At 40.1% G+C, this 26,679-nt stretch overlaps 2 protein-coding genes across 6 annotated transcripts in view; one reads left to right on the plus strand and one right to left on the minus strand.

The window, feature by feature from the left end:
- Positions 1-23,714, minus strand: part of LINGO2 (leucine rich repeat and Ig domain containing 2) — a 1,449,181-nt gene extending 1,425,467 nt beyond the window's left edge. For 3 of the 5 annotated variants that reach the window (XM_070375980.1, XM_070375982.1, XM_070375978.1), the window contains exon 1: positions 22,481-23,714. The gene's annotated coding sequence lies outside the window, so the exon portion shown is untranslated. Of the gene's footprint in view, positions 1-21,583; positions 21,718-22,480 lie in introns of those variants that run through there. The other 2 variants (XM_070375981.1, XM_070375979.1) reach the window with 2 other exon arrangements.
- Positions 18,850-25,730, plus strand: LOC138988852 (coiled-coil domain-containing protein 86-like). Its single transcript, XM_070374946.1, has 3 exons — positions 18,850-18,910; positions 21,534-22,112; positions 24,179-25,730. Exons 1-3 carry the CDS (start codon positions 18,850-18,852, stop codon positions 24,430-24,432), a joined length of 894 nt encoding a protein of 297 aa, XP_070231047.1. The 3' UTR covers positions 24,433-25,730.
- The last annotated feature ends 949 nt before the right edge of the window (positions 25,731-26,679 follow it).

Raw genomic sequence — 26,679 nt, forward strand, 5'->3', positions numbered from 1 at the left:
TTTCTGTGAATATACATTGTCATTTCCCTGAGATAAACGCCTAAGAATGCAATTTCTGGGTGTTATATTAAAGCCATGTTTAGTTTTATAAGAAAATGTGAAACTGTCTTCCAGAGTATCTGACCTATTCCATATTCCTGCCAATAAAATATGAGTGATCCAATCTCTCTGGCTCCTTGTTAGCATTTCATGTTATTTATACAATCTATCAGAGTTTTTAATTGTGATATCCCTCTTGTGGTTCAGCTGGTAAAGAATCCACATGCAGTGTAGGAGACCTGGATTCCATCCCTGGGTTGGGAAGATTCCCTGGAGAAGGGAAAGGCTACCCACTCCGGTATTCTGGCCTAGAGAATTCCATGGACTGTATAGTCCACGGGGTCACAAAGAGCTGGACAGGACTGAGCCACTTTCACTTTGACTGTAGTGGCTAATGACGCTAAACATCTTTTCATGCGAACTTTTGCCATCTGTATAAATTTGGTGGATTGTCTCTTCATATCTTTTGCTCATTTTCTAACTGGGGTGTTTGTGTTTTTACCATAGAGTTTTGAGAGTTCTTTATATATTCTAAATATGAGTCCTTCATTAGATATACAACTTGTAAATATTTCTTGAATCTGTAACTCACATTTTCATCTTCACTTGCAGAGCAAAAGATTTTAATATTGATGAGGTCTAATTTATGCATTTTTATTTTATGGGTCATATTTTTAGAGTTAGGTCTGAAAACTCTTTACCCCACCATAAATCTGAAGTTTTTTCCCCTATGTTTTTCTCAAAAAGGTGTATAGTTTTATGTTTTACATTTAAGTCCACTGTTTATTTTGAGTGAATTTTTATATGAGATGTTAGCTTTACTTCTGGAGAAGGCAATGGCACCCCACTCCAGTACTCTCGCCTGGAAACTCCCATGGACAGAGGAGCCTGGTAGGCTGCAGTACATGGGGTCGCTAAGAGTCGGACACGACTGAGCGACTTCACTTTCACTTTTCACTTTCATGCATTGGAGACAGAAATGGCAACCCACTTCAGTGTTCTTGCCTGGAGAATCCCAGGGACGGGGGAGCCTGGTGGGCTGCCGTCTATGGGGTCGTACAGAGTCGGACACGACTGAAATGACTTAGCAGCAGCAACAGCAGAAGCTTTACTTCAAGGTTCATATTTTAGCTATGAATGTCTAATTGTTCCAGCACATACATAATTTTTAACACATTATTTAGAGCTTTTATTGAGTGATCACACTTGGACTCAGTCAAAAAATAATAATAATAATGTAGGTCGAAGACCACATTAATGTGATTGTTACCAAAACAACTCTACCTGTACCAACCATACCACATAGACTTGAATAACTTAGGAGGTTAGAAGAAACCACATCAATCAAAATTTTCTTTATAAAAACATATAACCTGGAAAATTAATATCAGAATTATTTAACTAATTAGTAAATATTAATCTTTACCTAAAAACTATTTAGAAAATTTTGAATTAATGATTAGACAAAGATTTATAAAGTTTCAAATGAAAAAATAGTTTGTTCATATTAAATCTCAATTACTACCAAAACAGCTAAATCTGATTTGGATAGTCTTTATTGTATGGTACTAAATATACCAAGATTCAGTCACAGATGGCAAATATTCATGAGAACATCTATTGCTTTGCAGATTTTGGTCATAAAAATATAAATTGAGCATCTTCTGAAGCTATACATATGCTTAACTCAGCAATAATTTAGACTCAGGTAACTCTAATACCCTAAAGACTCATTGGATGTAATAAGTTAATTCTTCTGCATCTAGCATAGTTCTAGTTACCCAACGTACTTGGAAGAATTTAGAAGCTAAAATCATTCAAATCATTTCCATGAGCTCCAGTTTAGATGAGAAAACTCAATTTAAAATAGACTGGAGAAAAATATTGATACTTTACAACTTTAGAATACATTGTGATTCAATTTATTTGGTCTTTAATGATCCTGACCCTGTTCCCAAAACTGCTTTGAGCTATCAAGTTATATTAGCTCTTTGGAACTTTCGGAGCATCTTGTAACAAACTCCTTTCAATCAGGAGAATGTTGTCTAGCATTCAATTATATATGCTTTTTATCCACAAAACTTCCAATTTTCATAAAAGACTTGATTTTCTGTCCTTCCCTAGTTTTGTGTGTGTGTGTGTGCTCAGTCATGTCCAACTATTTGCAACCCTATGGACTGTAGTCCACCAGGCTCCTCTGTCCATTGGATTCACAAGAATACTGGAGCGGGTTGCAAAGCCCTCCTGCAGAGGACCTTCCCAACCCAGGGATCAAACCTGCTTCTCCTGTGGCTCCTGCATTGCAGGCAGATTCTTTGCCACTGAGCCACTGGGGAAGCCCTCCCTAGTTCCTAGAATATACTTAGTTGACTAATAAAAAACATCCTTTTATAGTTCTTATATATAATTCAGTACCAAAGATTATAAAATATTTTAATTTATTATAGACTAAAGAAATATTCCTATTATTTTCTCCTAATATCACCATCTTATCCATTATCTCTAATATATCCATTCATTATATTTAACCTATGCAACTTTTTGTTTGAGGCTTTTTGAAGATACAAGAAGATGCTCACACTAACAAAAAGTCATGGTTTCTTCTTATTACTTTCCAAATTTATTGCTATGATAGAAGAGTCTCCTAAATTCTACCACTATGTTGACAGAAAACTGAACACATGCTTATGTGCTAGCACTTGGGCATGCAAAAGATATCTATAATGCCTTTGCCCTCAAAAAGCCCATGGTCTAATCTGGGATAAAAGATTCACCTAAAGTAACTAAAAAAACAATGCAAAGGCTATAAAAGTGCATACAGACAATTTGAGGGCGAAAGCATAGTATGCACACAATTTTCTGGATGGAAGGAAAAAATGTCTAGTTTTCTGGGTTAGGGTAGAGAGGAATCTGAAAGATGTCACAAGTAAGAAAATACCTGAGGGGCAACTGCAGCCATGAAATTAAAAGATTCTTGCTCCTTGGGAAAACTAACAAACAAACAAACTATGACAAACCTAGACAGCATATTAAAATGCAGAGACATTACTTTGCCTATAAAGATCTGTATAGTCAAGGCTATGGTTTCTCCAGTAGTCATGTATGGATGAGAGAACTGAACCATAAAGAAGGCTAAGCACTGAAGAACTAATGCTTCTGAACTGTGGTGCTGAAGGAGACGAGAATCTCTTGGACAGCAGGAGATCAAACCAGTCGATCCTAAAGGAAATCAACCTTGAATATTCCTTGGAAGGACTGATTCTGAAGCTGAAGCTCCAATACTTTGGCTACCTGATGTGAAGAACTGACTTATTGGAAAAGATCCCAAAGCTGGGAAAGATTTAAGGGAGGAGGAAAAGGGGATGACAGAGGACGAGATGATTGGATGGCATCACCAACTCAGTGGACATGAGTTTGAGCAAGCTCTGGGAGATGGTGAAGGACAGGAAAGCCTGATGTACTGCAGTCCATGGGGCCACAGAGAGTTGGACACAACTGAGCGACTGCACACAACCAATGTGTTCATCCGACATCACCATGCAACCTTCCTCACAATTACTCATTATCATTTCCTGATGGGTAATTCAATCTTCTACTGATTACCAGGAGTTGTAAAGAATATGCAGCTGTAATTGGCAATACAAATGCTTATCTACCCACCCTCCTTCTGTCCTTTCCTTTTATTTTCCTCCAAGTCCATTTGAGCTCACTTTAAGCTGTTTTGATGGATGACCCCGAAAGCTTAGGCTGCAAACTGAAGTGATGGAATTTTACAAGGCCACCAGATGGTGGCAGTGTCCAGTTCTAACACTGAATCCTCTGTACATAAAAATATGTCACACTCTACAAACACTGAAAAGAAACATCTGGTACTCAGAAATACATAGCTTAAATTGATGCATTCTCTAGAAAACAGTAACTTAAAATTGTATAATTATCAATCGTATACATGTGTTATGTGTACCTGCTCAGTCTCATCCAACTCTCTGTGACCCCACGGACTGTAGCCCACCAGGCTCCCCTATTCATGGGATTCTCCAGGTAATAATCCTGGAGCAGGTTGCCATTTCCTCCTCCAGGGGATCTTCCCAACCCAGGGATCAAACCTGAGTTTCCTGCAGATGCTTTCCCACTGAGCCATCGGGGAAGCCCATAATCACCAGCCGTACAATAACCCAGTCTGAACTAGAGTAGGAAAATGTTACTTTCTTAAACTGCTAAAATTGATCAACTGTTAATCATTCTTCATCCCCAAATACATGAGGTAACAGTCCCAAAATACTTTCTATTAAAATTTCTACTTCTGTTCATCCATTTGACTCACATCTTTAAAATGTGATAATATACTTGTCACATGAAGAACTGTGAATCAGACAATAAAAATAATAATAATAGATAAAATAACAATACTCACAGAGTTTCTTAGACACTAGGATGATTGTCTGTTTGCTAACCAAAATATTTTAATGTTCCAATTCAGGGTAACAAATTGCAGCACCTCGTTTCATGGTTTCCTTAAGTTTAAAACTTTATAGTGAACTGTGGGTAATGTGATTAATATATTATATGCATTATGCTTTTGTAGAGTTTCACTGTCTTTCCCTTCTCAAATCCTAGAGTGCTTCATATTATTTACCACATAAGTAATCAGTCTAAAAGACTGATTCACTGTTTTAGCCAAGCAATCTTTTAGAATATATGTGCAGTGACTGACAGCATCAGTTTTAGTAAAAAGTTCTCTTAAAATAGCAGTAATAAATACATTTTGCTTAATTCTCTTCGGTAAATTCCACTGAGCAACACTTGCAGAAACACAAAATAGCTTTAATAAGAGTGAGTGAATTTACACTATTTATGTATAGCATAATATTGCTTTTAACAAAAAAATAGTTAACTCACCACAGCTTCCCAAAAGTCATTTTGAGATTTCTTCAGAGAGCCTACAACTGCATTTGTAGGCAAATGTATTTTTAATCCAATTTATGAAGGATTTAAAAAATACTGAATGGAATACACTATGATCTAATAATTTTCTGGAATATTTGTTGTTTAGTCACCAAGTCAGGTCCCATTCTTTTGCAACCCTATGGACTGTTGCCCACAAGGATCCTCTGTTCATGGGATTCTCCAGGCTAGAATACTGGAGTGGTGGCCATTTCCTTCTCCAGGGGATCTTCCCTACCCAGGGATCAACTCCGCGTCTCCTGCATTCTCAGGCAGATTCTTTACCACTGAGCCACCTGGGGAGCCCCTTCTGAAATATACCCTACAACAATGGTTTTAGAGACATTTTCTAAGTTAAATGAGACATTTTCTGCGTGCACTTCAGTTAATGGAAGTGCTCGGTTGTCTATGCAGAACGTGCAAAGAAACTCAAAATAAGTTTTGTGAGCCAACATCTCTTGAAGTTTACATGGTCAAAAAGGTTGGAAACTAGGTAGAGAAAATTTCTTTTTCAGTTGTTCATATGCTGTAAATCCTACCACCAGCTCCTCACCTCAAATCTTGATGAAGTTCTAAGGAAACATTTTCAAAAGCTTGAAATGAATACATTGATGTTTGAGGGACATAACAGTTAATGTCTGATTTGAATCTTAGAACATGCTGTTCTGAAACCATTCTTGTAGGGTATGTTCCAGAGCACAGTTTGTGTCGCTGAGTATTTTTAAGCCATTCATTGTTTTTGTTGTTTAGTCTCTATGCATGTCTGAGTCTTTGCAACCCCATGGACTGCAGCACACCAGACCCCTGTCCTCCACTGTCTCCCAGAGTTTGCTCAGACTCACGTTCAGCAAGTCAGTGATGCTATCTAACCTCTCATCCTCTGCTGCTCCCTTCTCCTTTGGCCTCAATATTTCCCAGCATCAGGGTCTTTATGAGTGAGTTGGCTCTTCGCAGCAGGTGGCCATAGATTGAATTAATAAGTGATAAGCTAAGATCCTGAAGCAGAGAGTGATGCTGGCTACACTTTCCCTGGGAGAGGCAAGATGGTGTTAATGTTTCCAGAACACCAGAGCTGTTAAAAGATATTTTAAATCCTGCCCAAGAAGAATGCAAAGAAAGATGATGTAGTCTCAATGGAGGGAATGAATATCTAGGAACCAAGAGAGAAATATAATGCAGCCATCCAGAGGAAATGCATTTCCTGGGTCATAGCAAATGGAGTTAAACAGTTCCAATAGGTATTCTGTTTAGACAGGTTAAGTTACACTGTGGTAACAAACATCTCCATAGTGTTAGTAGCTTACAACCACAAAGATTAGTTTGCTATTCATGAAACATGGTACGGTATATCAGTGATGGACAGAGGCTGGCTCTTCTCATTGAAGTATCCAATGATTTAAGCTGAGGAACAGCACCATCTCTCACATTGGTGACTGCAGAGTCAGAAGGAAAAGAAAGATCGCAGGAGATTCTCATGCCAGCTCAGCCTGAGTGACGCTTGTCACTTCTGCTCACTATTTCTTGTTCAGAACTGGCATGCGGCCCTGCCCAATCACATGAAAGTAAGAAAGCTCAGTCCTACCATGTGCCCAGGAGGCACAGAAAGCTTAGACGACTGATATTAGTGTCTACCACGCCATTGGTGTGTGAACACAGCATCCACCAAGTCCAGAGAAAGTTTATCTGAGGTTGCATTCCTGTCAATCAACTCAGACCTCACCTTTACCTCTTCTACTTTTCTGAGATATATCCCTAGAGGAGCCAGAGACAGCCTACTTGAACAGGGCAAAAAGCATGGGAGTCAACCTGAAGAAACACAGGAGAGGCTGCCCAACTCCCATTTATTCTCCATGACAAGAGGCCAACATCAAACTGGCCAGGCTAAGGTAAGGGAAAACTTCATTACTAAATGAATTTGCTGCTGCTGCTGCTGCTTAGTTGCTTCAGTCATGTCCGACTCTGTGCAACCCCATAGACGGCAGCCCACCAGGCTCCCCTGTCCCTGGGATTCTCCAGGCAAGAACACTGGAGTGGGTTGCCATTTCCTTCTCCAATGCATGGAAGGGAAAGGGAAAGTGAAGTCACTCAGTCGTGTCCGACTCCTAGCAACACCAGGGACTGCAGCCCACCAGGCTCCTCCGTCCATGGGATTTTCCAGGCAAGAGTACTGGAGTGGGGTGCCATTGCCTTCTCTGACCAAATGAATTTAGGACTTATTAAATGAACAGAATATAACAGAAGTGAGACTATTCAAGTTATTAGATGTAGTCACAGAGCACTGATTTTCTAAAGGACTTCCCAGGTGACTTAGTGGTAAAGAATCCTCCACCAATGCAGGAGACACAGGACAAGGAGGTTTGATCCCTGGGTTGGGAAGATCCCCTGGAGGAGGAAATAGCAACCCACTCCAGTAGTCTTGCCTAGAAAATCCCATGGACAGAGGAGCTTGGCAGGCTACAATTTACAGGGTCACATAAGAGTTGGACACAACTTACTGACTGAACAAAAGGCTTATTTTCTAACAATATGTAAATAAGATATGAAACCTATCTGAGGTATTCTTTACAAGCAAGAAAAGGATTAGCCCCACCAAATAGATTTGAACGGAAAGAAAAAGGAGATAAATGCTGCTGCTGCTGCTAAGTCACTGCAGTCGTGTCCGACTCTGCATGACCCCAGAGGTGGCAGCCCACCAGGCTCCCCCGTCCCTGGGATTCTCCAGGCAAGAACACTGGAGTGGGTTGCCATTTCCTTCAAGGAGATAAATACTTGCTTAAACAAGAAACACACACATGGAAAAAAAAAATGTTTGTGCTGGGTGGATACAGCTTCTGTGAACAGTGAAGTCAGAAAGAAAATGAAAAAAAAACTGCCAAGTGAATCCAAATAAAAACAAAACTATCAAAATACTTTTTGAAAATCAGAGGAAAAACATCATATATAACCAAAAGAATCTCAGAAACATTAAGATAAAAAGCTATTACAGAAATGGAAGAAAAATTAGAAATTAGGCTAAACTACCCTAGAGTTTTTTCCAGATACATGAAACCAAAATTAAAGATAAAAATGCTGTGAGAATATAACTTAAGTCAAAAACACCTAGGAAAATGCTCCATCAGAGCAAAATGAATGGCAGAAAATCTGATTAGACTCTAATACTGGCCAAATAGAAATGCTGGGCAGAGACAAAAAACATAATTATTTCCAACAAAATAGATTTAGGCAAAGAGTGATAACCCCTTATACTATCAGAACATGTATACAGTGGATCTCCCGGATACAAACTACCATTAAATCAGTAAATTTTTGCTCTTTCAATTTCTGTCAGTGATCTAGAAGGTATAACAGGAGAAAATAGGATATAAGTGTTTGAAGAGGTCAAATATACAAAATGAAAGACTAAAATACTGATATTCTATGCAAACTGGTTGTAATTTGAAGACAGGATAAAAATCAGTGCTTATTTGGAGTCAAATGAGTTGTTCAACAATCTTCAATCCAAGTCTAAAGGACTATATGCAGGTTATCAACTGCTCCATCTATAACCAGATTTTAAACTGCAATTATTTGACATGTATTGCTACCCTTGTTTCTTAATCTATAAAATGCATTTGATATGAAAATTTGAAAAAATTATGTCATAATAAAAGAAGAATAAAATACAATAGAAAGAAATGAATTTAAAATTGATTTGTTTTTGCTTTTCTGTACAAAAACCTCCATTCTTATATAAAGATGATATACATTACTGCATTTGAGATTATTTTATCAATGGCTTTTAAATATATATGTTTAATACAGAAATGACTTCAATTGTATAGGCACTGAGTATACAAGTTTATTTTCACCCCTTATCTATTCTATTATCATAAACTCTACATAAGATGTGCAGGGTAGAAAGGTGTTATTACACCTGTTTTACCTAAGGAAACTAACATCTCATGGGATTAACAGATTGCTTGAGATGCATTAATTAGCAGTCAATGGCAGAGTCAGAATTTGAAACCAAATCTTTCAAACCTTTGTTCATTGCATGCTATCTGCCTTATGAAAGTTTTGGATTTGGATATATTAAAACTTTCTAAGTATTATAAAATCACATTTCAATTCATTCCAAAAATATTCAATAAGAACTGCCTATATTCTAGATTATTTTTAAAAAACAATGATGAATATAATTTTTACCCTCACGAACCACATGATTTGAAAAGATACACTGGAGAGTGAATAAAAGTAATATTTTAAAAATACATATAATAATGTAAGTTAGTAAATTTAGAGATTACATGTTTTCCAGAGTTTCTGGAATGGTTTATTGAGAGTAAGACACAAGGCTAGTTTTAAAGGACAAATAGGAGCTTGTCCAGATATTCTGCTTAGTTTCAGTTGGAGGGATCCCTATGTGCAAATGTAGGGAGATATATAAAAAATGGAAAGGTTTTATCAGTAAGTACTATATAATTTACCTGGAGGAGGGCATGGCAACTCATTCCAGTATACTTGCCTGGATAATCCCATGGACAGAGGAGCCTAGGAGGCGACAGTCAATGGGATCGCAAAGAGTCAAACACGACTGATGGACTAAGCACAGCACAGCACTACATTATTTTACTTTTAAATATCGTTTCCAACATATCAGAACTCAGTATGAATTCTTAAATTCATTAGCCCTTCATTCTTATAAAACAATTAGTACACTGGATATCTAGCTACTCTCTCTTCTCCCACAAGGACAGCTAAATGGAAAGATGGATGACAAGCACCTTCCAAAATGCAAATAACTTCTCCATAGTTTTGCACCATTACTAGTGACAAAACATTTGACTACTGTCCATATTCTAAAGCTATAATTTTGCATCATTAATTTCTATTGCATCAAACTACACATCCTCTCCTGAAATTTACATTAACATAATCACCAAATCTTCCTTACTGAACCAGATGGAAACACTTTAATCTTTGTTCCCCTAATTCCTCCACAAAATCAACAGTCACTGCTCCCACATATGGACAAACAGGAGCAGAAGCTCCACATCCCATAGGACAGTCCAATGTACCTCTTCTCAACAATCACCAAGACCTAAGTATTTGTCTAGGCTATATAAGCACCTACAAACACAAACAGAATTTATTTCATTTCCTATTTCACATTATTTCATCAATTTTATTTATAAATATTTTTAAGAATAATGACTGACAAAATGCACTTTGTTCCAATGGTGATTTATACGGTTTCTCTGACAAAGATACTCTATATTTTATTCAGAGTTATACAGTACCCTGTAAGAGTCCTGAATACAGAACCAACCAGAAGTGCTTCCTTCCTAATTTTGGCACCTACAAAAATAAGATCACTAATATACGCATATGTTCTAAAATGCTTTTCAGTAATTTCATTTAAAAAGTTCTTTAAGAAAAAAGGGCGATGGAGTGTCATCCATCTGTACCAGTTAATTAGAATGAGTTTTATGAAAAGTAATGAAAAATATCAATTAAAAGTCATGTACAGAAAGGCAAGATAACCTGTTGTGAGCCCTAGATCTTAAGGATATGTTAAACAATTACTTGGAAGGGATAGATTGGAAGGCATATATCCAATACATGAATAAATGGATGAGACAGTTAAAGCCACTGATGGAAAAATCCGAGGGAGGGGCATCTGAAATGCATATATCTGCTAGTATACTGTTGTCCACACATGGTGGCTTATCTGCATTGCTGCCCCACCTCTGACACAAAAACAAGCTGTTATCAACCTCTCCCAGGAATCCAATCACATTCCAGTTACTAAGACTTGTGTGATTTTGGTCAGCAGAAGCAGGACCTTGTACACAGTACTGACCCTTCAACACCTAGAGGGTTGGGAGCACCCATCCTCTGTGCAGTTGAGAACCTGAACAGCTTACAGTCAGCCCCCTGTATCAACAGTTCTTCCATATTCATGGACTCAGTATCCTCAGTTCTGCTTCTGTGGATGAAGGTTCAACCAACCTTGGATAGTACAGAACTGCAGAGTTTACTACTGAAGAATATCTGCACATAAGTGGACCAATTCAGTGCAAACCTAGTGCTAATTGTACAACCAAGGGCTAATTGTACAACATCGTGCTTGAAAAATTTCCATTTGATATCTATGTTCTCAAGCTTATTCTAGTCTCTAACCACTTAATCCTCTTGTCTCTCACCCACACAACACACAGCCTCCCTCTTCTCTCATTTCTTCTACAAGGCACCTTTCGGACTTTGTCAAAACCTTGGGTAAAAGAGAGTTCCAGGAAGCTCTTTCACCCTGTAAATTATGTGTTTCTGTAACATTCAATTATTTATGATGTGAATGTTTTACTTCTATAATCATAAAAAATGAAAAAACATTTAAAATCATTTATGTAGAAAAGGGCTTCAATTAGAGAAATGAATGAGGATATGCCCTTAAGCAACAATGTATCCCTAGCACTGCATATGATGCATTTATTCATAGTAGGTGCTCAAAAATGCTGTTGATAAGGAAATTATTCCAAGACAGTAAAGAATGTAACAATACAGGGGAAATGAAAATGATACAGATGATAGCAATGTATAGTATGTATTCCTCAGATGATGGATACATGAGTTATTAGATATGAGGAGAAATAAAGTGAAGTAGGAAAGAACACTATGGATTAGTCTATTATTTTACAAGTTCTGTACTAAGTGTTCACTAGGTACCACACACATCTTGGAGAAATTTTCCTGTCCCTCCTCCAACCCTCATAGGTAAATCTGTGACATTCTGCTTAGTTTCCAAATGCATAGAACACAAATTTTCATGAAATATTTAGTTTCTTACTCTGTCTTATATGTTATTTTCCATATTGGCCTGCAATATGGAAAAGTAAGATACCTTACTATCAAAAGTAAGATTTTATTTGTCCCCTTTATACAGACAATGTTATTAGCCACGGCCTATGACTGAAGCGACTTAGCAGCAGCACACCAGTGCTTAAAACAGAGGAAGTATATAAAAAGTACCTGTTAAATTAATCAGTCAATCACTGACCAAGTATTGTTCTATTACACTCACATTTTCTCAACAATGTATCTTGAAGATCTCACTATAAAGATCTGTAACATTCCATCTACCTTCTTGCTCAACACGCAATGTAGAATTCATTGTAGGAGCAATTCAAAGTTTATATAACTATGTTCCTAGGGAATATATGGATGTTTTTTCAATTCTTCAATAAGTATGCATTTCAAGAGTTTTGCTTCTTCCTTTACAAACTGTCCACCTTTTGGAGTCTTTTTCTTGTTTCACTTGGTGCCTAGAATTTCCATTATGTTGGGTAGAAATGAGAGCAGACATTCTTGCCTTGTTTTCAAGATTAGTAGAAAAGCATCTGGTCTTTCACCATTAAGTATCATATCAGCCATAGGCTTATTGGAGATGCACTGTATTGAAGTTGAATGTCCCTTATATCTCAATATTTGATAGGAAATTTTATTAAGTGCTAGATTTTGTCAAAAACTTCTTGTAGCATATATTGAAATGATCATATAACTTTATGTTTCTTTTTTTACTCTATTAATATGGTATACTATAGTGATTGATTTTCTAATGTTAAACCAACATTGTATTTTGGAGATGAACCCTTCTCATAATCTGGTGTAAAGTTTCGTTAATACTATTTATATTTATGTTCATGAAGGATATTGGTCTGTAGCTTTCTTTTCTATAATGTCTTTTCATGATATTGGTATCAGTGTGATGCTGGTCTCTTAGAATCTAAGTTGGAAAGTGTTCCTCCATCTGTAATTTTCTGGGAAAGATTGTGTAGAATCGGCATTACTCCTTCCTTAAATGTTCAGATTTTATTAGTGATCTGTTGCTGAGGTTTACTTTGTTAAGAGCCTCTGAAGTATTAGTTTTGAATTACAGATATTCTTTAACAGCCATATTGAGATACAACTTATATACCATTGAAGGTACTCATTTTATGTGAGTGACTCAATGATTTTTAGTAAATTTACAGATTTATGCAACCATCATGACAATCCAGTTATGAGACAGCTGCATGACCCTGAAAGATCCATTCTGCGGTGTTTCCTGGTTGCTCCTAGGACTTCTCTGGTGGCTCAGATGGTAGAGTCTACCTGCAGTCAATAAGATCCTGGGTAAATAAGATCCCCTGGAGAAGGGAATGACAACTCACTCCAATATTCTTGCTTGGAGAATTCCATGGACAGAGATACCCCATGGCTACAGTCCATGGGGTTGCAAAGAGTCACACAGGACTGAGCAGCTAACACTTTCACTTTCACCATCTCCACTTCCAGTGTCAGGAAAATACCAATCCACTTTTGAATTCAGTAGATTTGCTTTTCTAGATACTTTATATAGACAGAAGCATCAATGTAGTCTTTTGTGTCTGTCTTGTTTCATTCAACATAATGTATTTGAAGTTTATCTCTGCTGTAACATGCATTGGTATTCCATCCCTTTTTATTGCTGAATATTATTCTGTGGCATGCCTACAGTTCATTTTGTCTATTCACCAGATGACTATTCACCTATTCACCAGGTGACTTGGTACAGAAAGACTTTAACTATAAAAACAATTTTTTTAAAGTTTTGAAGCCATTCAGGTTATACATTTCTTATTGTATGTATATAATATATTGTTACAAATTCATGACATTATTTTTGAGGATACATTCTTAGAAGAGGGCCTTCAAAGCCAACTATTATGAACATTTTTAATATAATAGGTATTTAAATTTCACCCCCTTAGGGGGGTAATGTGTGCTTGCTTGCTTGCTCAGTTGTGTCTGACTCTGCAATCCCATGGACTGCAGCCCACCAGGATCCTCTGTACAGGGGATCTCCAGGCAAAAGTTCTGGAGTGGGCTGTCATTTCCTTCTCCAGGGGATCTTTTCAACCCAGGAATCAAACCTGCATCTCCTGCATTGGCAGGCGGATTCCTCACCACTGAGCCACCTGGGGTAAACCAGTTTATAATATCTCCAATTACCTATACGAAGCTCTATTTCCCAACTTCATTAACAACAAATGGAATCTATCAGTGCTTCATCTTTTGTCCCAACTCATTAGCAAGACTATCTCACTCTTGTATTAATTTGCATTACTTCAATTCTTAGTGACATTATACATCTATCGTACATTTATATTCTGCTGCTGCTAAGTCGCTTCAGTTGTGTCTGACTCTGTGTGACCCCATAGACGGCAGCCCACCAGGCTCCCCCATCCTTGGGATTCTCCAGGCAAGAACACTGGAGTGGATTGCCATTTCTTTCTCCAATGCATGAAACTGAAAAGTGAAAGTGAAGTCACTCAGTCCTTTCCGACTCTTAGCGACCCCATGGACTGCCGCCTACCAGGCTCCTCCGTCCATGGGATTTTCCAGGCAAGAGTACTGGAGTGGGGTGCCATTGCCTTCTCCGCATTTATATTCTACTTAGACCAATTTACTCCCCTTTTATGACTTCTTCCCAGGCCACTCTCACTTCACCCTATTTTGAAGTGCCTGGTAACACAACTCTAGCATTGTTACTGTGCAAAGTCTTGCAAACAACAGATATTTAACAAAAAATTCTGAATAAGTTGATAAATTATTCTTTTCTTATTGTTAGATTGCCACCCACTTTTGCCTTCTCTGTTTAACAAGATCACAAGATTCTTCAGAACAAAGACCTATTCACATACATTATCATATCCTATTATAGTAAAAATCACTTTAACATCAGTAAATATCTGAGTGTTAATTCATATGAATTTACATAATTAAGACCAAAGCTAGGGTTTTAGTATTTACCTGCAAATAAAATTGAAGGCAAATCTTACAGAGAAGCTATCTGCAATCCATCATCATATGCTCAACCAATGGGTGACAGTCAAAGACATATCTTCGCATGGTCTAAAGACTGCTTTATAGACTGATAGTATAGAATATCTATGTAGAGTATATATATTGTGTAGTGTATATATATATAAAGTATAATGTATAAAGCATATAGTATATAAGGTATATAGATATATATACAAAACATATAATCTATTTAATGTATTATCATATATACAAATAGTTATTATTATAGAAAAGTCGAGTAAAAACAATAGCTAAGAAGATAAAGGTTATTTCCCTTTGATAAATGAAGCCCCACATTTCAAAAATCAACATTTATCACAAGGCACTGTTTTTGCGTCCCCTGGTACACCAGGAGCAATACAGTTTTTATGCTAATTATTTCCCTTCATGCTGGCTACTAGATAGATATCTTGCAGCTAACCATGGTTACATTATTATAGAATGGGATAGTATGAAGACACAAAATCCTCTTATGCAGTCCAATTTAGAATCCATTTCAAAAACTCTCTAGTGCTACACCTAGAAATTGAAATGTGCTAGGAATCTTAGATTTTTCCATTTATTTCTGTTACACTAAAATTTGGTTATGACTTTTGTAAAGACAACAATTCTCTCTTTAGAGACAATCTGATATTATGTTCTATTATACCTGCAAAAGATAATTTGTTTCCAAGTCCAAGTTCCCAGGTTTGCATTTAGACTTACTAATATTATTAGAGAAATACATTCATAGTTTATATTGACAATGACACTAAAATTCAAAGGAAGGAAATGGTATTTGACTTATCTTTGTGACCCGGAAAGATGAGCTGTTCTTACATTAACTGCTGAACACATTTACAAAAGCCACAAAATTTATTCATATTTTATCCTAGCAGGTCTCATATTTTATCAAAAGGGCACATAATTATTTCTGTGGGCTTTTAAAGTTTTATTCAAGTCAATGAATCATTTAATATCTACAATCTACGTCCTTACTAATTCAACTGGTGAAAATAACCTATAAACAATACAATTAGCATTTAAATCACTAAAATAAAATAGGACTAATGGACTATCAGCATTTCTGGGTAAATTCCATTGTAAAAACTAAGGTATTATAGTAGTTTTGGGTCCCACTGCACAAATCAAACCAACGATTTAACATTTCAAAAGCTAAATATTTTTAAAGCGTTCACAGAAATTGGGTAATTGACCTCACAGTTGAGTTCAGAAAAACTGGGTAACTGACCTAGGGAAAACAAAGACAATTGCTACTATGTAAATTAAACACAAGAAGAAGAAAAATTCAGAAATAGAGAACGCTAAAAACAAAACAAAAATACAGGGACTCCATTTAAACTTTACTATTCAAAAATACCTGACTTTTCTTCCTTTTATTCTATTCTTAAACAGTAAGCATCACAGTGTTTGTACCATATTTTTAAGTTTTGGCTGCACCCCCTATGTGTGGGATCTGAGTTCCCAGACCTGGGATTGAACCCACAACTCCTGCCTGAAGAGGGGGAGTCAACCATGGGAACACTTAGGGAAGTTGCCAGTTTGTGCCATATTAATGATAACTTTGAGAAAATCATCTGAAATATGTATACATAAATTTAATTTTTACTTTCAAAACACTAGCTAATACGTCCCCCAGAAAAAAAAAATCTTCTCATCAAAGACATATAAAAATTTATGCTTCATTATGAAAGTTGCAAGGGCTTCCCTGATGGCTCAGTGATAAAGAATCCACCTGCAATGCAGGAGACACAGGTAGACAGGGGTTCAAATCCTGGGTCAGGAAGAGTCCCTGGAGGAGGAAATGGCAACCCACTCCAGTAATCTTTGCCTGGAAAATCCCATGGACAGAGGAGCCTGGAGGGCTACAGTCCTGCCAGGACTGTAGGGGTCACAGAGATGGACACCAGTGAGCACAGGACACAGCACACGTGGAAGTTTTCCAGGTATTCTTCAAATACATCATTTCATTTACCTCCATATCAAGTGTTACAATGCCTGACATTTACTTAGCACCTGAAAGTTTTTTTTTGTTTCTTTTTCCAAAGCTTAAACCTAGGTGTAGTCAGGTTTTAAACCCAAGGATAGAGTAGGTAGATATTAAATTTCCCCACTTTACTGAATTCAACACTGAGCCTTAGATAAATAAGAGAGCTTTTCAAAAGTGACACATTAGTCATAAGAGACAGAAGTAGAATTCAAGTCTTCTGATTCCAAGTCCTGTACTTCTACTTATTGACACTGCCTCCTGCTGGCACTCAAGTTAGTTTCTCTTGGGAGATTGTTAGTAGATTTTTCTCTCTGAGGACATTTCAAATCCATTTAGCAATTGTATTCGCTGAGTGACACTTAAATAAAAATAGTTACATTTACTAAAGACTTAGATGGAGTTAAGGCCTTCCTAAAATGAATTACTATTTTTTTATGTATAGTTGATTTACAATGTATTAATTTCTCCTGTACAGCAAAGTGACTCAGTTATATTGGACATGGAACAACAGATTGGTTCCAAATAGGAAAAGGAGTATGTCAAGGCTCTATATTGTCACCCTGCTTATTAACTTATAGGCAGAGTACATCATGTGAAACGCTGGGCTGGAGGAAGCACAAGCTGGAATAAAGATTGCCAGGAGAAATATTAATAACCTCAGTCATGCAGATGACTACACATTTATGGCAGAAAGTGAAGAAGAACTAAAGAGCCTCTTGATGAAAGTAAAAGAGGAGAGTGAAAGAGTTGGCTTAAAGCTCAACATTCAGAAAACGAAGATCATGGCATCTGGTCCCATTACTCCATGAAAAATAGGTGGGGAAACAGTGGAAACAGTGGCTGACTTTATTTTTATGGGCTTCAAAATCACTGCAGATGGTGATTGCAGCCATTAAATTAAAAGACACTTACTCCTTGGAAGAAAAGTTATGACCAACCTAGACAACATATTAAAAAGCAGAGACATTACTTTGCCAACAAAGGTCCATCTAGTCAAGGCTATGGTTTTTCCAGTGGTCATGTATGGATGTGAGAGTTGGACTGCGAATAAAGCTGAGCACCGAAGAATTGATGCTTTTGAACTGTGGTGTTGGAGAAGACTCTTGAGAGTCCCTTGGACTGCAAGGAGATCCAACCAGTCCATCCTAAAGGAGATCAGTCCTGGGTGTTCATTGGAAGGACTAATGTTGAAGTGGAAGCTCCAGTACTCTGGCCACCTGATACAAAGAGCGGACTCATTTGAAAAGACCCTGATGCTGGGAAAGATTAAGGGCAGGAGGAGAAGGGGACGACAGAGGATGAGATGGTTGGATGGCATCACCGACTCAATGGACACGGGTTTGGGTAGACTCAGGCAGTTGGTGACTGACAGGGAGGCCTGGCATACTGAGGTTCATGAGGTCGCAAAGAGTGGGGCACAACTGAGCAATGGAACTGAACTGAATAATATATATGCATATAAATGTATATTCATAATATTCATAAATATATTTAAACATAGATATATTAGTGAATATTAAAATAATATATATTATTTTGTATATTCTTTACCATTATGATTTATGACAGGATACTGAATATAGACCCGTGTGCTATAGGACCTTACTGTTTGGATTACTAATTTCTGAGCAGGTTTACAAGTGTGGCTCAACTATTTGCTTACTGAGAATATTTCAGACTTGATTACACTGGGCAATAAGCACATGGAAATAAGGCACTCAAAGCAAAAATGCACCATATTTCAAGACAATACATCCATCCCAGGTAATCACTTTCCAAGCTTGTACATTTCCCAGAAACAGAATCAGTGGAGTTGCAACCAGACCCAAGAGACAAACAGACATAAGAGATAATAATCAACTGATGATCTGTACTCCCAAAAGAATCAACCCCACAGTTCATGGTTTTCTTCCATGAAAAAATTTAAATAATGGAACAATCAGTATTTTAAAACTACCTCCCACTTACACAAAAAGTATGAACCAATAACTGTGAAATAACTATAAATCGATATGGATTTTTTCAGAAGCAAATATTTTAACCAAAAGAGAGAAAATGAAATAATGAAAGCAAGTAAGGAAGGAGGGAGAGGGAGGGAAAAAGGAAGGCAGAGGGAGGGAAGGAGGGAGGGAGTACTAGCAAAAAATGTTTTTTTTCTTTAAACAAAAATGGTTGCTAAAAGAAGAAATCGGAGGTACATGCAGATCAGTAAACCTTTTGTCTACTATGTAACCTGTCCCTCTTATTCTTTCATTTCCTTATCACACATATTTTAAGCTCTATTGATTTTCTTTCAGGAAATGTGATCTTTTATCATTAAATAGTTCTTAAAGTTCTTAACTAAACAGCCCCCAAGCCATAAAAGAAAGGGGCCTGGTGATGTTACTCTCTCATCAAAATTATAAATGGAGTACCGAAAGTTGAGGGCTATGAAAATGAGGAAATATTTATGAAAATTATGAAAATCCCCAAAAACATTTTTTTTTCAATATAGGCTCCTGCCTTATAAAAAATGCAACTAAACTGGAGAGTTAGAAACTGACAAACCTTTTGCATACAGTGACCTCCTATCCTTGTACTACAGGAAAACATTTCCACCTAGAGTCCTTTCAGAGAATATCTGGAGACCAAATGAAATCAACCATAATGACAACCAGAGCCAGATAATAATCAGTTTTTAATTGAAGCATCAAGCCAATTAATTTGTGACAACAGCCTATCACTCCTTATTCTTGACATGAAGTTTCAGAGGACTCAAACAATTCTCAGGTCCACAGCATTCCAGGAACACGTCAATGTTCTAACTCTTTTAAAATCACATTTATGAGACAGAGAAAAATCTTTAGAGATGGAGTTCTATAACTGAATTTGAGGTTACAAACCAGCCTCACTACTTTGATTCAATTCATTGTCAAGAAATACAGTGTCTCTTGAGCACCATATTACACAGATTCCTAATGCTACCAGGTCTTCCTCTGGTTTCAGCTTCTTTCATAAAGAAAACTGAGCCCTTTTATGTATTTGTCTTCATTAACTCAATTCAACAAATACATAATCTGTGTCTAAACATGCAGATAACTGCATTTAGATGAGTAACTACTATTCTGTCACATAATAAAATTTCTAAGAGAGTATTATCTTAAGAACATAAACCATCTTTCTTCGAGACTTCAGCAAGACATTCATTCTTGCCTTCGACACAGAGCTCCATCCATGTAATACATGAATGACAAACTTTAAATAAATCTTCCCTGAGATCATGCTATATGTTATTCTGGAATGAAAAACATGAATACATTGGTCTGTTCCACTTCAATTACACTTATTATATAATATTAACTTACATAGTTACCTTAATAAAAAATAATAGATGCCTTACACATAAGTGGTAACCGAACTACTTCAGTTATCATCAATAGGCAACCCATCCCATTCCAATTCTTAAAATACCTGACTGTATCTCACGAAAACACTTCCAGCAGAAAGGGCTTCATTTTTCCTGCTTCACACGCTCACTATATGGTAAGTAATCCACACTCCTGGGTGATGGGATGATAGTACACTGAAGAATATTCTCCTCCTTTTAACCACTGCTTCGCATTTTTGAAAAAAAAAAATGTTCACTCTTTCAGTATGTGGCCCAGTATTTATAAATACTGGACCTCTGCTTTTATTTAGTATTCCCAGAATATTCCACACCCTCCCATCATTTTTTTTTTTTTTTTGGTCTTCCTTCAGGATTATTCTGCAAGAGGGTTAATATCACAAGTCGGGTTTGTTAAAAGCCACCTTTAAAGGACTCTGAAATTGCACTGCTGAGTGTAAAATGACCACGTATGGTATGTACGAATACAAAACAGCACACTGAAAAATACATACGTTGCCAGCTGCCTGACAGACATGGTGTAATCACGCCAAGCGCACACAATCACACTACTTTTTTTTTTTTTTTTAGCTTAAGCACAATCATCACACATATTCAGCACCCACCGTGCCCAAGGCAGTAGCTAGTAGAAGCGATTTCTGTTAGTGGCTTAAGCAAGGATTTTGTCAAAGACAGTGTGAAATGTGAAATGAATCAGACTTCATTAAATCATCTGAACTTCAAGGCCATTTCCCAGCACCGCCCCCACCCCCAACCCACCTCAGGCACACAAGCTTAACTTCACCCTTCTTCCGCTCCTGATGTTCTCGCCCTGACTTCCTCCTCACCCTTATCTCTCTCTCTCTCTCTCTCTCTCTCTCTCTCTCTCGCTCTCTCCAAGTCTTATCGGCAGCTTTGCTCCGTTCTCAGAGCCAATCTCTTAGGAAAAGAAAATCAGTTAAATGCTAGATGGTGAGACTTCACCATCAGGTGCAAAGAAAAGGGGAGGAAAAGAAGAGGGTGTGGTACTCCCTTTTCCACCACACCCCACCCCTCGAGGCGCGCACTCCCGTCCACTGCGGCTCAGGGGAGCACCGCGGGTCCTCGCTCACCTCGGAGCAGCCTGATCCACAGACCAGCCACCTGGCCATCTCGTCAGGAAACTTCCCTTAAAGCAGCCAAACATTTAGGGAAGGCCGGAAAAATTAAGAATTAGTTCGAAAATACCTCCCACGGGGCTCCACGGAGGAAGACTCAAAGGCACCTTTAGATACAGACCGCACAGAACCGCATCCTCCACTCACTCGCTCCCATCTTGGGTATCCGGCTGAGAATTGAAAGAGAACCCAGGAGGCGCGAAAGGAGAGTGGAGAAGGACTTACCTCCCGGGACTGCCCTTAGGGCGCGGAGCCAGGATCGCCTCCTGCCCCGAAGTGGCTCCGGCTCGGGCACAGCCTTCCGGAGCACAGCCCAGATTCGGACCCGCGTCCCCGCAGCTCTGCGCGCAGCCGGGAGTCGCGCCGGGACTCCGGCTCCCGTCCCACCGCCCCGGCCGGGCTCGCCTCACCTCGGCTCCCCCTGTAGCGCCCGCTCCGCCACCCCGCGGGCACGCTCGCTCCCCGCGTTCGCCCCTCCGCCTCCCGGCGCCCCCACACCCACCCGCGCCGCGGCGCCCGCTGGGAGCCTCTAGCGGAGGCGAAGGGAACCGCAGCAGCCCCGCAGCGCCCGGGCTCCGACGCCGGCTGCCGAGAAGCCAGCCAGGCGGCAGGGGGGGCTTCACGCGCCCCCGGCCTCAATCCGCTCGCCGGATGCTGCCGCCGCACGCACCTGCCCACCTGCGCCGGGCTCACCTGCCACCGAACGTCCTAGCGGCGTTCTCCAGTGCCCACGGCGCGCTATGGCAACGAGCGGGTGGGTCCGCGGTACCAATGGGCCGGGGGTGGGGAGAGGGGGAACTCTCCATAAACACACACACATCCACGCTGTAAATCAGCCTGGACAGACAACCTTGCTCTATGCCTATTTCCAGTGGATTCCACAGAGTGTAAGGTCAGGACAGGCTGCCTTCGCCTGGCTGCCTCCCACCTGGGCGCCAGCGGCACCGGCGGCAACTCCCTTGACTTGCCCGCCCCGAGCCATTCGTTCGGCTCGTGCAACCGCGTGGCGACGCCGGCAGAGACCAGCGCAACTTGGCTTGACCCTCCCCATCCCAGTCCCAACGTGCATTTTAAGTTTTTCTTCTTCCTAGCAATTCAGACAGCGGTTTTTCAGCCTCTTACCTTACTTGAGACGCTGTTAATTCTCTTTTATATCATTAAAATCCAAAGCCAAGGATACGCCGCACACAAGTTCAGAGGGTTTTCCTTGACTCCTCCGCCTCGGCTGAGCCGGTTTCCCCTTCTAGAGGGATCAGGAGTAGGGGGTGGCGGTTTAAAAAGCCCTCGCGCGACAGGCACCGCCAAATCTTCCCGCTTGTGGAGACGGAGAGGGGCACAACCTTCCCAATCTCCGGAAGCCTCCCAGCCTCTCCTCGGTGAACTTGGCTTTATATTTAATTTTCTTCTTTAACCCGACAGGCCCATCAGTCAGTTCCCCGCATCAAGGCAGGAATGAAACAGATATTCACAGGTGTGGCCCCTCTTCTCTCTTTCTCAGGGTGATACCACCCCCTCCGTCGCCACCTTTCTCCCCTTAAATTAGAAAAGCGAATCTCTGCTCGGATTAGGTGGGGATTCGGTGGAGGGTGCTGTAAGAAGAACCACTCCAAGGCACAGCTTCAGAAACCCATTTCTGCAGGCAGCCCTCCGCAAAGGTGTCAGTTCTGAAGAAACTTTCAGGGGAGGCGGCGGCGGCCGTGCTGGGCTGGGCGGGCGGCAGGCAGCGAGTACCAGGTGAGGAGGCGGCGAGCAGGAGGGACACCAGGCAGGCGGCCGGCGGCTGGGTCCAGGCGCCCGGGCTTGGCGCGGAGGATGCGCGCACACACACACACACGGGCACACACGCACAGACACTCGCGCGCGCGCACAGCCACAGACGCACGCCCGGCCCCGCGCCCGCGGCCCCAGGCCACCAGGGAGAGAGAAGTCGAGAGATGCAAAATGGGGCAGGTGTTCCAAGGATCCAAATGATGTGAAGATTCAATCACTGTCCACTATTTAAGAGATTACTGCAGGCAGGCAGTTCCTCCCTGTAAACCCTCAAATCCTTGCGGCCACCTCCCAGACTCCTGCCCTCTCTGGCATCTTGGCCGCCTGGTTCTTTTCATGAGGCGAGTTACTGTCTCAGTACCCTGTTCGAGGTGGCCGGACTAAAGATTAACCACGTCCGTATCTCCACCCTCCAGGGCCATCTAAGACCCTTCAAATGTGGGGCAAAGTGGCAGCTGCTGCTTGCAAGGAAGCCAAGAGGCTCCCCGAGGTCCTTCGAATAGAGGAGCCGAGACATCGTTTCCTGGACATAATCGTTTCTCATCTCCCCCTTACCTGCCCACTCCCTCACGTAGCATTTCCCCTATGAACTTCTGAAGCTCGCATAGATCTTTTTGGAAGGAGCTTCGTAGGAATTTGTGAGGCCTAGCTTTTGAAACTGGGCTAATTTAGGTTCTACGCTTATATTGTAAACTGGACGGTAGCAGGTAAAAGGCTCAACTGGAGAAAGGGGAGGGATTAGGAGTCTGGAGACCCAGCCCCTTTAGCAGCCATTTCCAAGGTTTGATAACAGGAGTTGCTCCCCAGGTCTCCGGCTAGCCCCTGTCCCACCATCTTTTTCTTCCCAAAACAGCCTGGAGGGATCCTTGGTTGCACGCAACCCGGGAACCGCACGCTGGAGAGACAACGCTGTCAGAAGCGCCCCTGGTTCTCTCTTTCACAGTTCCACAGAAAGGAGCCTCCCCGCGCGAGTTTGTCTTACCCGGACTGAGCTGCTGGAATTGATCACCGAAAGTAAACTTTTCCTTTTTTTTTTTTTTTTAAACCCAGGTTCGCCTTCGTGCACTCTGAGGTCTCCACACCTGCAGAGCATCACTCTGCCTTCCCAAGTACTGACCAGGCTGAACATCGCTGCAGGTGTTTTCCCTCCTGGGATTCGCGAATCTCTGCACCTTAGGACCTGCTGGTGGCAAACGCGAAGTTGCGCCGGGTGGGGAAAGCGTGAGCTTCCTTTGCTCCCGCGTTGGAAGCCACGCTCCGCCAAGGTCTCCATCCAAGTAGCTCTTGGAACCAGGGGGTCTTGACTGGCTCCGAGAGTCCGCTTCAAGTTTAAAGGCAATAGAATTTGCCTGGAAGACAGTACTTAAACGCTGAATTTGGATTTGCCAAGGCTCGAAAGTGGAACAAAAGGATGATTCGGTGCAAAAGATGAAACTTGTGTAGATAGGAGCTCTAGCAGTGCTACTCACAGCTCAGAAATCAATCCAGAGCTTTCGAAGATGAGCGTCGCCGCGCCCGGTATCTGCGGACCAATAGCTTCTGGGCGCCCATCTGTATTTCTGGGATGAACCGGCTTTGAATTCGGTTTGAGTCCACGCTGTAGTAAGCCAAGAGGAACGGTCGGTTTTAGGGAGTGATGGATGGATGAAGGCTGCCGGTTGGAGCCAGAGGACCGCAACACCGTCCTGCTAAATAGCACTTGTGCGCAGAGATACTCAGAGTCCCGCGCCTAGGGAGTCAGAGTGCACGGGTTTGACGCCCTGGCTTACCTTCTTCTGATGCAGTTAAAGCAGAGTTTGAAGCTAAGCGGAGCCTGCATGGAGGAGATCTGAATAATGAATTTGGTGGTGAGATGCTAAAGGATAAAGAGGCATTTCATTTCTGTGTTACTAGTTTGCAGTTAAACCCACTTCGGTGGTTGAATGTGCCTTGGACACTGACTTTGTACAGTTTCAGGTAGAGAATGTTCCCATTCTTCTGGTATAAATCCATACATTCTCTGCTTGCCACAAAGTTAAATGCTTCTTCGAGTTGTGATTCTTATTCCTAATTAATAAAGTGGCAATAAGAATTATAATGAACTATTCCCAACCAAAGTTCTCATCTAACGTAATTTCTGATGGCATAAGCCTCTAGATTAATAACAAAATATTGTGGCAGACTATTAGGCAAGGACTATAGAACTGTAATCAAGAGACTCACTGAGGGAAAGAAAATTCAGAAATCAGAGCTGACTCCTATCCAAAAAGATTTGGGCTTGAAATTCCTTTTCTGGTTACTGTGGACCCACAAGCAGTTCTCTGCTACTAATGGCTCTCTTTAAAATAAGCCTAGGTCATTTATACATTAAAACCTGGAAGGTGTCTTGCAGGTCTGGGGAAATGTTGTGGAAAGTCTTGTGCCAGCCACAGAGGATTCTTTTTCATTTACCTTGAGTATTTTACTTACAAGGCATGTAGGTTAACAGTGGTAATCAGTGGTATAATATGCTTGACATTTTATCCCTTCAACAAAGTTAAAAAAAAAAAAAAAGCCTATGGATTTATGGACCCTCTTCAAGAAGCATTCACTTCTCACTCCTCTTGGGGACAAAATGCAGTTTCCTCAATGATTTTTGATTGTTGCAAAACAAAACTTAGATTTGTTATTTATTGTACAGTGTTTTCCCTCCCACTTCACGCTTTGCTTCTTTAGGGAAAACAAGAGGGGTAAATCTCAAGGTCCAAGGATTCATTCCATTCCTATATCCTCCTATCTGTTTGCATTATCTAGAAGGAATTATTGAGACTCAAAAGTACTGTCAGATCCAAAAGACTTCTAAATTCACCCGTCTCTGTGTTAAAAGTACAACTGCATTGTTTTAATGTTGTTTATTTCTCTAAATTCTTTGACAGGTGAAAATTGAAGTTGATAAGTATGCGATCTCTGCCAGTGCAGACTTTCTTGAATCTTTTATCTTTTCAAGATGATTGCTGTATAAAATGTATTTTCTAGAACATTTTTTTTTCCCTTCCCTGGAGATAGCATTTTGTCTAGTGGTCTATTGTGTTACTGATTAAAGTTATTCTTTGCTTACTGGTATTGCCTCTCCCACTGCACTATGAGCTCTGAGAACAAGGATGGTACCATCTACATTGCTGTTCATTGGCATTTGGTACAGAATCCCTTCCAGAATAGATGTGTATAATAATGATGGTGGTGATAAGGAAAGTTACCATTCATTGAGTAACTACTGCATGCTATGATTAATTCACTTTTTTTTCAATAGCTTATCTCCATAATCCGCTGATGTAAATTCTACATACTGAAAGTATAGGGAAATTGATGCTTATGCAGATTTAACTGAGATCACAAAGCTGTTTTGTCACAGATGAGTTGGGATTAGAATATACATCTGTCCAACTCTGAAGCCTGCACTATTAACCACTCCTCTTTATTCAAATAGGCACCACATTTTCAATAATGAAAGGTTAAGGGAAATTATATATATTTAATGCCAAATAAGAGTGTGTCAAATTTAGCATAAATTCTTTAGCATGTATGTAATCTAA

Source organism: Bos mutus, chromosome 8 (assembly GCF_027580195.1).
Source record: "Bos mutus isolate GX-2022 chromosome 8, NWIPB_WYAK_1.1, whole genome shotgun sequence".
Taxonomy (NCBI): domain Eukaryota; kingdom Metazoa; phylum Chordata; class Mammalia; order Artiodactyla; family Bovidae; genus Bos; species Bos mutus.